Source organism: Pipistrellus kuhlii, unplaced genomic scaffold (assembly GCF_014108245.1).
Source record: "Pipistrellus kuhlii isolate mPipKuh1 unplaced genomic scaffold, mPipKuh1.p scaffold_m20_p_2, whole genome shotgun sequence".
Taxonomy (NCBI): Eukaryota; Metazoa; Chordata; class Mammalia; order Chiroptera; family Vespertilionidae; genus Pipistrellus; species Pipistrellus kuhlii.
In genome coordinates, this window is record NW_023425515.1 from 185,764,605 (window position 1) to 185,780,411 (window position 15,807).

At 42.9% G+C, this 15,807-nt stretch overlaps 1 protein-coding gene across 16 annotated transcripts in view; it reads left to right on the plus strand.

Annotated features, from left to right (window-relative positions):
- The window catches only part of UBR4 (ubiquitin protein ligase E3 component n-recognin 4), a 122,882-nt gene that overhangs the window by 69,954 nt on the left and 37,121 nt on the right, over positions 1-15,807 (plus strand). For all 16 annotated transcript variants that reach the window (XR_006742248.1, XM_045585104.1, XM_036448595.2 and 13 more), the window contains 13 exons: positions 369-465; positions 1,632-1,739; positions 2,187-2,303; positions 3,246-3,455; positions 5,388-5,537; positions 8,185-8,412; positions 9,550-9,628; positions 10,313-10,570; positions 11,361-11,529; positions 12,029-12,173; positions 13,052-13,137; positions 13,849-13,936; positions 14,185-14,378. Coding sequence is in view for 15 of the 16 variants with exons in the window: in XM_045585104.1 (XP_045441060.1) it covers positions 369-465; positions 1,632-1,739; positions 2,187-2,303; positions 3,246-3,455; positions 5,388-5,537; positions 8,185-8,412; positions 9,550-9,628; positions 10,313-10,570; positions 11,361-11,529; positions 12,029-12,173; positions 13,052-13,137; positions 13,849-13,936; positions 14,185-14,378 (1,929 nt within the window). In the remaining variant the exon portion in view is untranslated. The remainder of the gene's footprint in view (positions 1-368; positions 466-1,631; positions 1,740-2,186; positions 2,304-3,245; positions 3,456-5,387; positions 5,538-8,184; positions 8,413-9,549; positions 9,629-10,312; positions 10,571-11,360; positions 11,530-12,028; positions 12,174-13,051; positions 13,138-13,848; positions 13,937-14,184; positions 14,379-15,807) is intronic.

Consider the following 15,807-nt stretch of genomic DNA (forward strand, 5'->3'; position numbering starts at 1 on the left):
GGAAAATAATGCCTGGGGCAGAATAGGGCCATATGCTGGGGGGAAAACAGTGCTTACTATTGAAGGTTAAAATTCTTGATACTGAGAATGGCTAGGACCTGATTGCTTGAGAAATATTTTAACTTCCATGTAGTAGGTTTTCTGTACCATTAATAGTATTTTTAATAGTTTTTCTCCCTTTTAACAAAGTGAGATTTCTTTAACAAAGTGTTGCTGGTTAATAAATAGGCATTTATTAATGTTAGGATTGTTACTGAGCAGTAGGTGCCTTGTTTACTTTGGGAACAAGAGGAAAGAGTTATATTCAGCTACCACCATAAGTGGTTGTATATTAGCTCAGGTTTCATCTATTTTCCTTGGCCTTTTAGGCTGCACATGGTTCGTCTGATGTTGTTGGAGAGACTACTGCAAACCTTGCCCCAGTTAAGAAATGTTGGAGGTGTCCGGGCCATCCCATACATGCAGGTATCCATCCCTCAGTTCACTGGGTCTATCACATTATAGTTGGGCCATCCTTAAGCATGCTGCCATCTCAAGGCATTGGTATTAAACAATGGAATTCAATTTATAGCCCTTCAGTTTATAGATGAGAAACCCAAGGGTCAGATGATTTATTCTTTTATTATTTCTAATTTATTTTAAAATATATTTTATTGATTTTTTTACAGAGAGGAAAGGAGAGGGATAGAGAGCTAGAAACATCGATGAGAGAGAAACATCGACCAGCTGCCTCCTGCACACCCCCTACTGGGGATGTGCCTGCAACCAATGTACATGCCCTTGACCGGAATCAAACCTGGAACCTTTCAGTCCACAGACTGACGCTGTATCCACTGAGCCAAACCGGTTTCGGCGATTTTTTTTTTTTTAATGTCTACAGTCATCCAGCTAGTTATTGACAGAGCCAGGAGCTAAAGTCTGCTCTAGAGATTCTTTAAAAAAAAATTTAATTTAATTAAAAAGTATATAAAAAGTCAATTATACATATATATATATATATATATATATATATATATATATATATATATATATTTTATTGACTTTTTACAGAGAGGAAGAGAAAGGGATAGAGAGTTAGAATCATAGATGAGAGAGAATCATCGATCAGCTGCCCCTTGCACACCCCCTACTGGGGATGTGCCCGCAACCAAGGTACATGCCCTTGACCGAATCAAACCTGGGACCTTTCAAGTCTGCAGGCCGACGCTCTATCCACTGAATCAAACTGGTTTCGGCTGCTCTAGAGATTCTTAATCTGCAGTGACTCTTCATTAATATTAGTTTATTAGAGTGATACATATTCTCCCACTGGCTGCCTTCCTTTTGGGCAAAATTGTTCTTTAATTTGTAGCAGTCCAGTGCCCTCTCTCAACCCAGTTTGGTTGGACATAATATAGGTTAGTCATTTAGTTTTACAAACTTTTTGCAAAACATTTTCTGTGATGCCAAACACCAACATTTGACTCTTCTGACTCTGCATGCATAAACTTTGGATAACTTGGGATTTAGAAACCTTTCACAGATTATGCTTGGCAGGGAAGTCAGGAAGATTGGGATTTCTTCTGAAACACCTTGTGTTCGAGTTGTTTTCTAGGGAAGTGGCTTTCACGTTTTCTCTCTCTGACTTGTAGGTCATTCTGATGCTCACTGCAGACCTGGATGGAGAAGACGAGAAAGACAAGGGGGCCCTGGACAACCTGCTCTCCCAACTTATTGCTGAGCTGAGCATGGATAAAAAGGTGAAATTTGAGTAGTCATATTGTGTGAAAAATAGGGATCAGCTAAGATCAGTTCTCAGTTGTTTTTTCTCTTAGAGAACTTCCCCTATTTTCAGGGGATGACCATCCATTGAGGCCTCTAGTTCAGTTGATTCCACAAAGATGTTTTCACTGCCTACTTTGGCCAGGCATACCTTTGGGTCTGAACATAAATAAGGAACGAGACCAAGTCCCTACCCCTAAGGTTCTATAAGGTGAAAACAGTAAACTAGTTGTTTCTGTCTTAATATGGCTTCCTAAATGTATCAGGCTTTGGTAATTCAGGTGTAGTCCATGGACACATGATCTTGCTTTGTCTCTGATTCCATCTGAGGCATAGTTAGCACTGATAGGCTTGAGGGCATCTTGTTCAGAGGATGCCTCAAGCTTAAAAGTCAGCCTGAGCTTCTGAGCTGTTTCTGCCTGCAGGATGTCTCCAAGAAGAATGAGCGCAGTGCCCTCAATGAAGTCCATCTGGTGGTAATGCGACTCCTGAGCGTCTTCATGTCCCGGACCAAATCTGGATCCAAGTCTTCCATATGTGAGGTATTTTTGCTTCAAGCTTATGGGTGGTGGGGAAAGGTAAGAGGATTGTCTGGTTGGTACTAGGGCTGAGGGCAAAGGTGATAGTCCTGATAGTCAGAATAAGGCCATTGTTGTTCCTTGAGAGGAGTTAGATTTTAAGCAGTCACCTCTTCAAGAAGAGAGCCTCCACCTTTTCAGAATCTCTTCCAAATGCTCTCTTTGCAACAATTCCTCCATTGGAGGGGTTAAAGGGATTGGATTTTCATTATTAAAAGGCAGGGGACTGACTGTTCTGCAAGGCACGGAGTGGCTAAGAGGATTCCCTACTGTATGTTGCTATAAGGTATGGTAATAAAGCAGAGAGAAAGCAGTGTGTGCGCGGTGGGAAGGAGATTAACACAAAGCAGAGAAGGTAGAAATGGAGGCTGAACTGCATCCAATCTTAATGAGCTTATGAGCTGTAGGGTTTGCTGGGATTTGTAAGGCTCTCCTAATGGTTTTATTTACAGTAGCTTTTCTCCTACTTCTTTATTCATGTGATCGCTTACCCCATCTCCTTTGGAAGCTGGTCCTATGAGAAGAGCCCCTATTGGGAGGATGGAGTTGCCCAAAAGTGCCTGTAATGAAAAGTTTTCTCTCCTTGAAAAGGTCTTTTTTTCTAGTTGCCCAAAGAAAAAAAGAAAACCATGCCCTCCAGGTAGAAAGGTTATCTGGTCCTTGCCTCTTGGCTTCTGGCATGTGTGTGTGTAGAGAGATGAGAGTTGAGAACTGGTGTTTATTTGTTTCTTTTCTTTTACCATGCCATTATTCAAAGGAATTGGGGAAATATTTGAGCTAGTGGGAAACTTTTAACTCAAGAAATCAACTAACTCACTTCCATGACAATCAGCTCTATTAAGAGTGTGTTTCCTCTCTCCAACACCCAGCTGCATTTACAAGCCATTCTTACCTCTTCCCTCCCAGTCGTCCTCCCTCATCTCCAGTGCCACCGCGGCAGCCCTGCTGAGCTCTGGTGCTGTGGACTACTGCCTACACGTGCTCAAATCCCTGCTGGAGTATTGGAAGAGCCAACAGAATGATGAGGAGCCTGTGGCTGCGAGCCAGTTGCTGAAACCACATACTACTTCCTCCCCACCTGACATGAGCCCTTTCTTCCTCCGCCAGTATGTGAAGGTGAGGGCTTTCCTTGGACAAAGAGCCGCTCCTCTGCCTCATTCTGAGCACACTCAGTAAGGAGAGCGAAGGAGCAGGGAGCGAGGAGCTGCGGGAAGGAGCCCGTATTCCTTGGTGGGGTTCACTCTTGGTGTGATTTAATAAATGCCCTTCTATTGGGATTCTGAGTCCTGCCACTTGGTAAACCTGAGGAATTGAATGAAATCAGACAGTCATGACTTTCACATTAAGCTCCTTAGAAAAAGGTGAGATGGTACAAGGTTATGTTGTTAATAGTGGGTTACGTTCCCATGTTTGTCACATGCCGTCATTAGAGGTCTTTTAACATCTAGTGCAGAAAATGAGCTTCTGATTAGGTGAGCCTGGGAACAGTTGTTCTCACTAGCCCAGAGGCTTGGAGAAGTTCTGTCTAACCTTAGTAAGCCTGTATACCTGGAAAACAAGGGTACACAAGGTCTGCTTTATAGGGTTGTCGTGAGCATTGAATGAGGTGATGTTGGTAAAGCACAGTGCCTCGCACATACCAATGCTCAATAAATGTTCATTATTACCATTTCTATTCCACTGAATCCATATGGTAGAGCTAAATGGGTTGGACTAGCTGTGCTTCTTACCGTACTGTGTATACTGTGTTACTATACACAGAGATAGTAACTCCTATATATAGGAGTATAACAAGCATAAAATAGGAATCTGATCATGACCTCTCTTTTTTAAAAAAAATATATTTTATTGATTTTTACAGAGAGGAAGAGAGAGGGATAGAGAGTCAGAAACATCAGTGAGAGAGAAGCATCGATCAGCTGCCTCTTGCACACCCCCTACTGGGGATGTGCCCACAACCAAGGTACATGCCCTTGACCGGAATCGAACCTGGGACCTTTCAGTCTGCTCTATCCACTGAGCCAAACCGGTTTCGGCATTACCTTCTCTTTTTAATAACCCTTAGGTGGTTTTTTTTTTATTACTTTTCAGCCAAAAAATTCTTTGAGGATGCAGCTATCTATCTTACTCCCTAGCTTTCGTACCTACAACACCCCTGCACGCAGCCCTACTGATGTGTGCATTTTCGCCATGTGGCATGTTGCCTTTGTTCATACTATCCCTTCAGAAATTCTTTCTTCTCCCTCTGCATCCCTGTGTTCCCTCTTTCTCGAATTCCTACTTCTTCTTCAAGACCCAGTTCCAGCATTGGATCCTAGGGAAAGCCTTTCCTAACATACGCTTCCTTGCTGTCAAGTCTGATTGAGATAGTGTTTACCTGGTCACGCATGTGGAGTCTCCCCTTCAAACTATCAGCAAAGGTCATGTTTACTCCTTTTATACTCCCAATGCTTGGCTTAGAATCGATAAATAACGTGATTGAGTAGGAGACACATTGGGTAATCTCTTCCTAGGATCTACACATCTTACAGGAGAGCTGTTGTTTGCACTGTCCTCAAATCTCCCTGTACCCCTGCCTGTCCATGTGATGTGAACCCAGGATTTCGCCTGAGTTTAGTGATCCTGGCCCCCTTGGCTTATTTGAATATTTCTTATTATGGAAGTTTTAGTTCTAGGGGATGGAATATGTCTCTCATAGAAAGTCAAATCTTTTCCTGCTACTGCTTTTTCAGTATTTTCTAATTCTAGGTTTTGTGTAAATAGAATACAGTCTATCCAATGTCAAAAACCACGTAGTGAACTTTTAAAAAAGGAGCAGTGAGATCTGTCTCCACCGCAACCTTTGCATGTAATGAAATTGCCCAGGAGCCTGGGGCCTTGCTTAGTTTGTAAACTGAACTGTCAGCCAGTGATGGCTCTGGCTACAAAAGGAGCCATTGACCAGCTCTAGCATCAAGTATGCCTATTGAGCAGTAAACTAGCCTTTTTCTTAAGGGTGGGCATGGAAATTGCCAATCATGGGTTTTTACACAAATATTCTTTTCCCAGGGTCATGCTGCTGATGTGTTTGAGGCCTATACTCAGCTGCTAACAGAGATGGTACTGAGGCTTCCATACCAAATAAAAAAGATCGCTGACACCAGTTCTCGAATCCCACCTCCTGTCTTTGATCATTCCTGGTTTTACTTTCTCTCAGAGGTAAGTGAAGGGGGCGGTGCCAGTGGAGGGGAGGACACCTCGGCTGTGACTGCCTTTGTGGACCCCTGATCACGTAGTGTTTCCCCTAGGTCTCCTCCCTGTGCTGTAGACTACAGGGTGGGGCAAAGGCACATTTACAGTTGTGAGTATGGGAAACAGTTTTTCTTGATTTATTTATTTATTATTGTGTTATTTTCCATACAAACTACTGTAAATCTACTTGTGCCTTATCGTGTATATGGTGAAACTGGGAGATACACATCAAAGCAAGCTGTCCACTTTAGTTTCTGATCTGTACCTTTAATTTCCCCACACAATGATAATAGGCAAGTTTAATACTTGGGACTCTGTTCGGAAAACAGAACATATAGTAGTTAAATTAACAGAGATATTAATATAGGGAATTGATTAAATGGCCATTGACATAGCAAAAAAAGATTGAAAGGGAAAGCTGAGATACACAGAGATAGTAACTTCAAGCAGCAGCTACCAGCAGCCTTGTATGTGAAGAGGGAGTCCCAGCGGATCTGAGGAGGGGTGCAGCTGCTGGTACCGTAGGAGCTCTGAGGACGGGAAGTGACGTGGTTGATTCTGGAAGTACTGAGAGAGGCTGGTGATTAACAGTTGGTTTGCCCTTGAATACTAAAGAAATGACAGAGGCCACCAGCATGAGGAGCTGTTGCTACGATAGCAGGCAAACAGGAAGAAGCAAGTCCCTTCTTTTCCTCGTGCTTCCCAGTATCCATCTCTCTAGTGCTCCTTTTGGCAGAACCTAAGAGGGACAGTTACAAAGAAACAAAGCAGTTAGCATAATTCTGGACTGGATATCGCAGCTGCAGGGTATTATGGGTTGAGTTTGGAGCCATCTGAGAGACCATAGTTATTAACCACAGCAATCGTGAGTTTAACTCAAGGATGAATAAATAATCTGTTAGCAAGCTTCAATGACCATTTCAAGATGTATATGTGTAACAACCTCACCTCTTTCCCCATCTCTTTCACCTGGGAGATTGTGAATATTTTTCTCTTATATTTTCACTAGGTGGGCCAGAGTGGAGGCAAACTTCCCTATAGATTCCTAAGTATTCTAGGAAGGGGAGCAGTAATATTGTTATTTCCCCCTCTTTGACTTCTTTCTAGGCCTTTCTCCTGGCCCCTGCAAGGAATTCTAAAGTTCTCTAGAGGCTAGCTTAGCCATAAGAAAATAGATTGGTTTGTGTTTCTCACCAGTTTTTTTTTGTTTGTTTTTGTTTGTTAATTCTCACCAGAGGATATTTTTCCCGTTGATTTTTAGAGAGAATGGAAGGGTGAGAGGAAGAGAGAAACACTGATTAGTTCTCAGATATGCTCCTACTGGGGTAGGGGAACCTGCAACCAGGTACATGCCCTTGATAGGGAATTGAACCTGAGACCCTTTGGTGCGTGGGCCGATGCTCTATCCACTGGGTCACCAGCCAGGGCCCTTACCAGTTTTTATTTTTATATTCTTTAAAAAAACTATATTTTATTTTACTTTTTGTTAATCCTCACCTGAGGATATTCTTCCATTGATTTTTAGAGAGAGTGAAAGGGAAGGGGAGAGATAGAAACATCGATGTGAGGGAGACACATCGATGGATTGCATGCACCTGCAACCGAGAAATGTGTCCTTGACCAGAATCAAACCCGAAGCCAAGGGGCCGACACTCTATCCACTGGATCAGACTGGCTAGGGCTATCATCAGTCTTTAAAAACAGCCGGCGGGGCGACGGCAGCGGGAAGATGGCTGCCCGGCCGCGGCGGCATCGCTCTCGGGGTCACAAATAACGTTGTTCTGGAAGCTCCCTTCCTTGTTGGCATCGAAGGTTTACTCAAGGGCAGCACTTACAACCTTTTATTCTGTAGTTCCTGTGAGATTCCCATTGGTTTCCATCTGTATTCTACCCATGCTGCCCTGGGAGCATTGAAAGGTCACTTCTGCCTTTCCAGTGACAAAATGGAATGCTATCTCTTAAAAACAAAAGCCATAGTAAATGCATCTGAGATGGATATTCACAACATGCCTCTACCAGAAAAGATTGCAGAGAATGAAAGGGAGAGGGAGTTAGAAACATCGATGAAAAACACCCTTCAGTCCACAGGCTGATGCTCTGTTCACTGAGCCAAACCATTTTCAGCAAGGATATGCTTATTGGCTTGAGATGAGGAGGAAGATAGGGAAACATGGATGTGAGAGAGAACATTGGTTGTCTTCTGTAAGTGTCCTGACCTGAAACCTAGCTATGTGTCCTGACTGGAGTCAAACCAGCAACCTTGCATTACTCAAGGCGATGCTCCTCATGCGACATCATCACAAAATGGCTGCCACAAGGTGGCTGGCAGGGGAGGGCAGTTGTGGGTGATCTGGCCGGCAGGGGAGGGCAGTTCATAGGTTGATCCTCAACCACTAAGCCATGCCAGATGGGCCATCTTATTTTAAGCCCAGTATCTAGCATAGTACTTGGGAGTGGAGTATTTCAGTAAGTGTATCCTATCTAATAAAGAGAATATGTTAATTGACCATCACTCCACAAAAAAAAAAAAAAAAAAAAACAGCTCATGGAAAGCCAGGGCTGGTACAGATAGATAGTTCCAGAATCATTGACTGTGTTGCTTTTCCCCCTCAAGTACCTGATGATCCAGCAGACTCCATTTGTGCGCCGGCAAGTCCGCAAGCTTCTGCTCTTCATCTGTGGATCAAAGGACAAGTACCGCCAGCTCCGGGATTTGCACACCTTGGACTCCCATGTGCGTGGGATCAAGAAGCTGCTGGAGGAACAGGGGATATTCCTCCGGGCAAGTGTGGTAACAGCCAGCTCAGGCTCTGCCTTGCAGTATGACACACTCATCAGCCTGGTAAGAGGAGGTGGAAGTGGTTGGTGGGAAGGGTATGTGATGAAGCTCAGCTCAGTAAATACCGTATTTTTCGGACCATAAGACGCACTTTTTTCCTCCCAGAAGTGGGGGGAAAAAGTCCCTGCGTCTTATGGTCCAAATATAGCCTACACATATACTTTAAAAAAAAAGTTTTTTTACTTGCCCGGCTCTGTGTGGTCTCTGTGTGCTTGCCCGGCTCTAAAATGGTTCTAAATGCTGCTGTTTACTTTACAGGGTTGATTACATGTGTTTATGACTGTGATGTTGGGTTTTAATGCACATAAAATATTTTAGGACACTATTTGTTTCAGAATCTTTTTTTCTTCATTTCCCTTCTCTAAAAACTGGTGCGTCTTATGGTCCGGAGCATCTTATGGTCCGAAAAATACGGTAACCCAGATGGAGTTGTAGACAGGGCTTTTAGATATTTAGAGAAAATCCTGGCCAGGGTTGGGATCAGGGAAAATCTGTAATACCTAATTGGGTGCTACTCCACCATGGCTTCAGGGTCTGAGATTTTCCCCTTACGTTCCCTCCCCTACCTGGCTGTGGTTCATCTATTATGAGGAGGGGTGACTTGGATTTTTTACCACTGTTATTTATTCATGTCATGGACAAGATCAACCTGAAATTTGTACACTTCTGATTTTTGTCCTTGAATGCTAAAGAAATGATGTCTTACTGCCTGAAGATAAATTGTTTGGACTTTGGGAAGTAAATTGAATATTTTGCATAGGAGCATCTAGAAGGAACAACTTCTGTATTAAAGACTCCTGATCTAATGTCCTTACTGTTGTGCTTTTAGTAAGAAAAAAGTAAACTTTTGTGGTTTTCCAAGTCATGGAAAACCATCTCTCCTGCTGCATTATTAAGCAGTCTGAAGGATGCCTGGAAACAAAGAGCCGTTGTGTGGTGGGGAGTGGAACTTAGGTGGCGGGGCAAGAGCCTCATGTGTGGGCAGTCCCAGGTTCTCTGGTGCACTGGATTAACTTTGCACAGAGGGCCATATTCAGTTTGCATCCAAAACCAGATGATGACCCCTCAAGGCAGCAGGTGTGGTACCAGGTGGGCTGCTTGGCGGGGTTACTCATTTTTGGTGATTGGTTTCCATTTCAGATGGAGCACCTGAAAGCCTGTGCAGAGATTGCTGCCCAGCGGACCATCAACTGGCAGAAATTCTGCATCAAAGACGACTGTAAGCAGTGCTGCTCCTTTTGGTTGCATTATTCATTCATTCCTTCAGGAACTATTACTGAGGCTACTATATGCCAAGAACTAAACTGGATGCTAGGGAAATAAAGCCATGACCAAGATAGGTAGTCATGCGCCATTTAACAATGTGCATTCTGGGAAATGTGTCATTAGGCCAATTCATTGTGCGAACATCATAGAATGTACTTATACAAATCTGGATGGTATAGCCTATACACACCTAGGCTCTGTGGTACCTCATTGTCCATTCTTGACCAAGTCGTTATATGGCACATGACAGTGTAGACAGAATTCTGCCTTGCAAAGAAGACAAGTAAAAACTTAAAAAAGTGATAAGGGTCAGTAGACAAGATTTGAGTGCTACAGGGGCACAAAGGAGGATTATCTGACCTCTTGATAGTAAAGCTATAAAGAAGTATATGGAGTCTATGGAATCATCTTTTTCAAAGAAGTGGGGCTGGCAGTCATTCTCTGCAGAGTGTTAAGATACTTGTCAATATTCTCTTAGAGGATATACATTCTTTTGGCAGCACTCAGCAGAGAGAACTTAGAAAAGAAGCCGGTGGGAATAGGGCAGTCCTGACCTTATGGGGAAGTTGCTCCAGTCCTTGCATATAAGTTGAGTTGTCATCAAATTTTACAGCTGAGTCCCTCTCCTCTCCTACAGCCGTCCTGTACTTCCTCCTCCAAGTCAGCTTCCTGGTAGACGAGGGGGTGTGTCCAGTGCTGCTGCAGCTCCTCTCCTGTGCTCTATGTGGCAGCAGAGTGCTCGCCGCGCTGGCAGCCTCAACATCGTCCCCCAGTTCCTCCTCCTCCTCCTCCTCCTCAGGAGCCCCTGTGGCCTCCAGCTCTGGACAAGCCACAACACAGTCCAAGTCCTCCACTAAGAAGAGCAAGAAAGAAGAAAAGGAAAAGGAGAAAGAGGGTAAGAAACCAGGGTGATATATTCTAGTCTCTCCTAGAGCACAAGGTCTATTCTCTTCTGATGTGTCTTTCATCCTGACTTAAAGGGGACCTAAAACCCAAATGACCTTCGGACTCTACTTTTGGTCTCATTTTCAGTAACATTGATGGTAACACCTTAAAAACAGTGTGCCTTCCCATCTTAAGTGAGCGTAATAGGAAAGGTCAAAGTAGACAACATTTTTACTAGGCCTAGTTTCTTTTGCTGTGAAATAATAATAATTGTTCTGTGGCAAGTTTGTCAGTGTGAAATGAAATGTGCCCTGTAAACTGTTGAATGCTCTGTAAATGTAACCTGTTTTGCCCTACTTCTCACCATCAGAAATTCAAGTGCCTTTCTGCTTAACTGCTTTTCATGGTCCTTGGAAGCCTGAGACAGGTGATCAGGGGTGGAAAGCAAGGGATGCATTCACATCCTCTCAATTAATTATTCAGGTCTATGTGTTCAAGTAGGTATATAGTAATATTGACTGTTTTTGGTAGCAAGCTCCGATAGGTTATTTCGCCTCCAGTGTTTGTGCAGTGCCAGGCTAATTATAGGCACTTTCTGCTTTTTGGGCGGTAGCAATATTATATGTCTCTTTTGAGGTTGACCTTTTATCTCCCAGGAAGCAACTGAAAGTTGTTTTCAAATTATAACCATTTAGCTCAAACGTTTAGACATGGACAGCTTCCCCTCCCCCTGTATATGCTAGTGCTGGCTGTGATACTCTAGACCACTTCTCCCTATTCTTCTTGCCTTGATCTTGCAGGTGAGGGCTCAGGCAGCCAGGAGGACCAACTGTGCACAGCTCTGGTGAACCAACTGAACAAATTTGCAGATAAGGAAACTTTGGTCCAATTTCTGCGTTGCTTCCTGTTAGAGTCCAATTCTTCCTCGGTACGCTGGCAGGCCCACTGCCTGACACTGCATATCTACAGGTAGGGTCCATGGCGGTTTTGACAGTCTTCACGGATCTGGGACCAGAGTGGACGGTGTAGTTCTGGCTTAGTTTTATGTTACACGCTCATGGTCTCAGTGTCAATATTTATACCAGTCTGAGCATCCTCTTAACTATTACAGATTTCTTCATTGAGTTATCTAATTTTTAGTATTAAACTGATGTTTTAAGCAAGAGGCTATCTGTTTCCCACTAAGAAGGCTATGTTTCTAGAAGATTGTAAAATAATCAGGTTTGACTCGTTAGATGAACAAAGCTAGGTTATTGCCATTGAGTAATGTTGGATGATGGGAATAGACCACCTCCCGAAGACAGGAAAGGATTCTGCTACATCTGTTAGGATGGATTGTCAAAAGAGCAACAAAATCATTCAGTTATGGGGGAATAGCTACACCTACAAAAATAGTACCTGGGCCTTGTTGATTAAGAACCTCAGGGCTTTCTGCTGTGTGGTAATATGAACTGCCATTTATCTACAGAAACTCTAGCAAATCTCAACAGGAGCTCCTGCTAGATCTGATGTGGTCCATATGGCCAGAACTCCCAGCCTATGGTCGTAAGGCTGCCCAGTTTGTGGATCTACTAGGATATTTCTCCTTGAAGACTCCACAAACAGAAAAAAAGGTAACAGTTTATTTATGGTCAAAAGGGCTAATTGGTCATTTTAACCTCCCCACCCCCTTCCTTAAAAAAAAAAAAAAATTATATATATATATATATATATATATATATATATATATATATATATATATGTTGGTTTCAGAGAGGAAGGGAGAGGGTGAGAAAGATAGAAACATCAGTGATGAGAGAGAATCAGAAATCATTGATTGGCTGCCTCCTGCACACCCCTTACTGGGGACTGAGCCTGCATCCTGGACATGTGTCCTGACCAGGAACTGAACTGTGACCTCCTGGTTCATAGGTTGATGTTCAACAACTGAGCCACACCAGCTGGGCCAACTTTTTTCTCTCTTGAGTTAAGAACATTATGACCAACACCCGAAGGGGTGCATATATGAAACCTATTGTAAAAATATCTATGCAATCTCAGTGTGTATACTGTGTAGATAATATACACTAACACATAAGTACAATCTGAAATTGGTTTAGCCAATAGAAGTAGATCAAGCGGGAAGAAAATGCAAGTCATTAAAATTGCTTGGGAAAGACAGTGCTTCTCTAGGTTTCTAACAGCTCTGATTACATTCCCCAGAGTGTTTCTACAATTATATAACCTTTTTATGGCTTCTCCTTGAGAATCAAACGTATCTTCTTCTACAGGGTCTAAAAAGATGGACTATCATTAAAATTGTGGGAACTTCTAAAGAAGATAGAATCCTTTAAACAATTAGGAATTAGGCCCAGTTTTGTATGATTCTGTTGGGGGTTGAGAAGTCTGGTACTTCTGGGGCGGTATCATCTAGGAAGCAGAAGACAAAAGTCTTTTCCAGTAAGACTTCCCTTGGGCTTTAACTGTGGTCCTTTATTGACTTCCGTTTCAGTTGAAGGAATATTCACAGAAGGCTGTGGAGATTCTGCGGACTCAAAACCATATTCTTACCAACCATCCCAACTCCAACATTTACAAGTGAGCTTTGTTCTGCTTTCTCCTTATTGAAGCTCAGCCAAATTGCTCTCTCGATGTTGATTGGCTTTTATATGCGAATCAACATGCCCCTGTCTAGTTGGTCTTTGAATCCCTCCCTCATAGCTGGGGCCTTGCACATAGAAGTTACTAAAATATAACTGCTGAATTTGGGTTTGATAAGCAGTAATTTTTAAAAAAGACCTCAAGTTTCCAGAGTCTAAGTCTAAATTAAATAAGACAAGTTTACAGAAAATGGCTACATTAAAAATAAAAAATTAAAAAATAAAAAACTTTTGAAAGAGAATATTGGTTAAACAGACAATTTAATGTTTCCAAGGTTTAATAGTGACTATTCTTTTTTTCCCCTTCAAACTTTATTGAGGTACAGTTTCCATAGGACAGAATTGACCCATTTTAAATATATAATTTAATGACGTTTAGTATCTTAATTGTGACTCTGAGCCAAACCTTAAACTTTTTAGGATTCCCTCTGACCTCAGGACAGCTCCCGAAACAGGAAACTTCTATGTGAAATTTCCTTACTGTGACTTCTCAATCCTGTTGGCATTTCTCACATGTCTCTATGTTCTTACCAGGGTGGGGATTGCCTTGGGGAATATTGAGCCATGGCCTTTTCATGGCTTCTTTATGAAGCTCAGTGCTTTCTAAGATGAAAATTTCTTTATATGCTGAGACTGGTTTCTTCTTTAGCACCTTGTCTGGCTTAGTGGAGTTTGATGGCTATTACCTGGAGAGTGATCCCTGCCTGGTGTGTAATAATCCAGAAGTGCCGTTTTGTGTAAGTGACATCTTCAACGTGGATGGTCCTGAGACTCACAGGGCCAGTGGGTTTCTTACTTCCAGAATTGGTTGTTACCACATAGGTGTTTCTCTCCTAATGTTTGGTCGCCAGGGGTATAATTGTTACCTTAAATAGAAATTTCATCCATGGATGAAGAGTGGGTTACAGTGATGAATTTTGAAGAAGGCAGGATGAGCCGTTAGCTTTGAACTAATACAGTGTTTTGTGTGTCCTCTTGTGTTTAGTATATCAAGCTGTCTTCCATTAAAGTGGACACCCGGTACACCACCACCCAGCAGGTTGTAAAGCTCATTGGCAGCCACACCATCAGCAAAGTGACGGTAAAAATTGGAGACCTGAAGCGGACCAAGATGGTGCGAACTATCAACCTCTATTACAACAACCGAACTGTGCAGGCCATCGTGGAGCTGAAAAACAAGTACGGGCTCTTTGGACTTGAGGGTGGGGGAGGCTGGCAAGGCTTCCCCGCTGTTGTTGGCTTTGATTGCTGGGATGCGGTAAAGTAGCGCATCCCTACAGGTCTAGTATATCCTCTTACCCACTTCAGTCATCACAAAAGTGAAGTGCCAGTTCCTAAGGATGACAACAAAGGTTATTTTAAAATCATGTCTAGAGAGCTCTCGGGGTCAATGGAAGTTCTTCAACAGCTTGGGAGAGGAAGCATAGTGAGGGGCATGCCAGGCTTCTCATACCCATGTTAACTAGAGCAGTTTCATTTTTATATAAAACCAAAAAAAAGTTGTCATTTTTTTGGATTTAGATGCTATTCTCTTGCTCACAGAGCAGGCAGTATTTCTCCAGAAGTTTTTCTAGTACACAGTCCTTCCATTTCTGCATAGTGCCTCCCCTCTATATCTGCTAACATTGGATCTTTCTAGCTTATGGATGCCAATGTTTGAATCAGGGCAAGTCATATATGCGCTAAAGAATGTACTAGCAGGTTACAGTGCTGACTTTCACAGAGACAGATCTCTTGTTGAAGTCTCTGGCATTGCTGTTGGGCATGAGTAGATACTGTCTGAATATTAAGACTTATGGTGCTGCCTGGCCAGTGTTGCTCAGTGGTTGAGTGTAGACCCATAGGCATGGTTTGATTCCCTATTGGGGTACCATCCCCAGTAGGGAGCATGCAGGAGGCAGCCAATCAATGATTCTCATCATTGATGTTTCTCCCTCTCTGAAATTAATTAAAAGAAAAAAACTTAGGGTGCTGTTCTGTACATAGAATGGAAGTGTTGGCATTATTCTAAGAAGCAGAATAAAGCTGGAGTGTACCATATCAACAAGTGGCTACCTTTGGAAAGCACTGGTGACCTGCAAATAGAAGCTGCTCTCTGGGATAACCTCATTCCTTTCTGCAATAGGGGATTTTGATGTTCTTTGTGTGGAGTCTGCTAGGAGAGCACTTAGACTCGGAACAGGACTGTGGATTCACATCTCTGTTCTGCTCATCTTTGACCTTGGAGGAGTTATGTAGACTCAGTTTTCCTTACCTTTAAATAGAGATAAGTTCACTTTCAGGGTGTTATTTTAAAGGTTCAATGAGAGAGGCGGGGGAAGAGTGTGTGTGTGTGTGTGTGTGTGTGTGTGTGTGTGTGTGTGTACACTGAAAACAGAGGAGAGAGAGAGAGAGAGAGAGAGAGAGGGAGGGAGGGAGGGAGGGAGGGAGGGAGGGAGGGGGAGGGGGAGGGGGAGGGGAAAGAGTGTGTGTATGTGTACACTGAGAACAGAGCCTACCCAGCACTTGGTAAGTGCTCAGTAAAAGTTGGCTCTAATTGTAGATAATTACATGCCTTTTCTCTCTATGTGTTTGTTTGCCACTTATTTGGTCCAGATTCTGTGCTTTA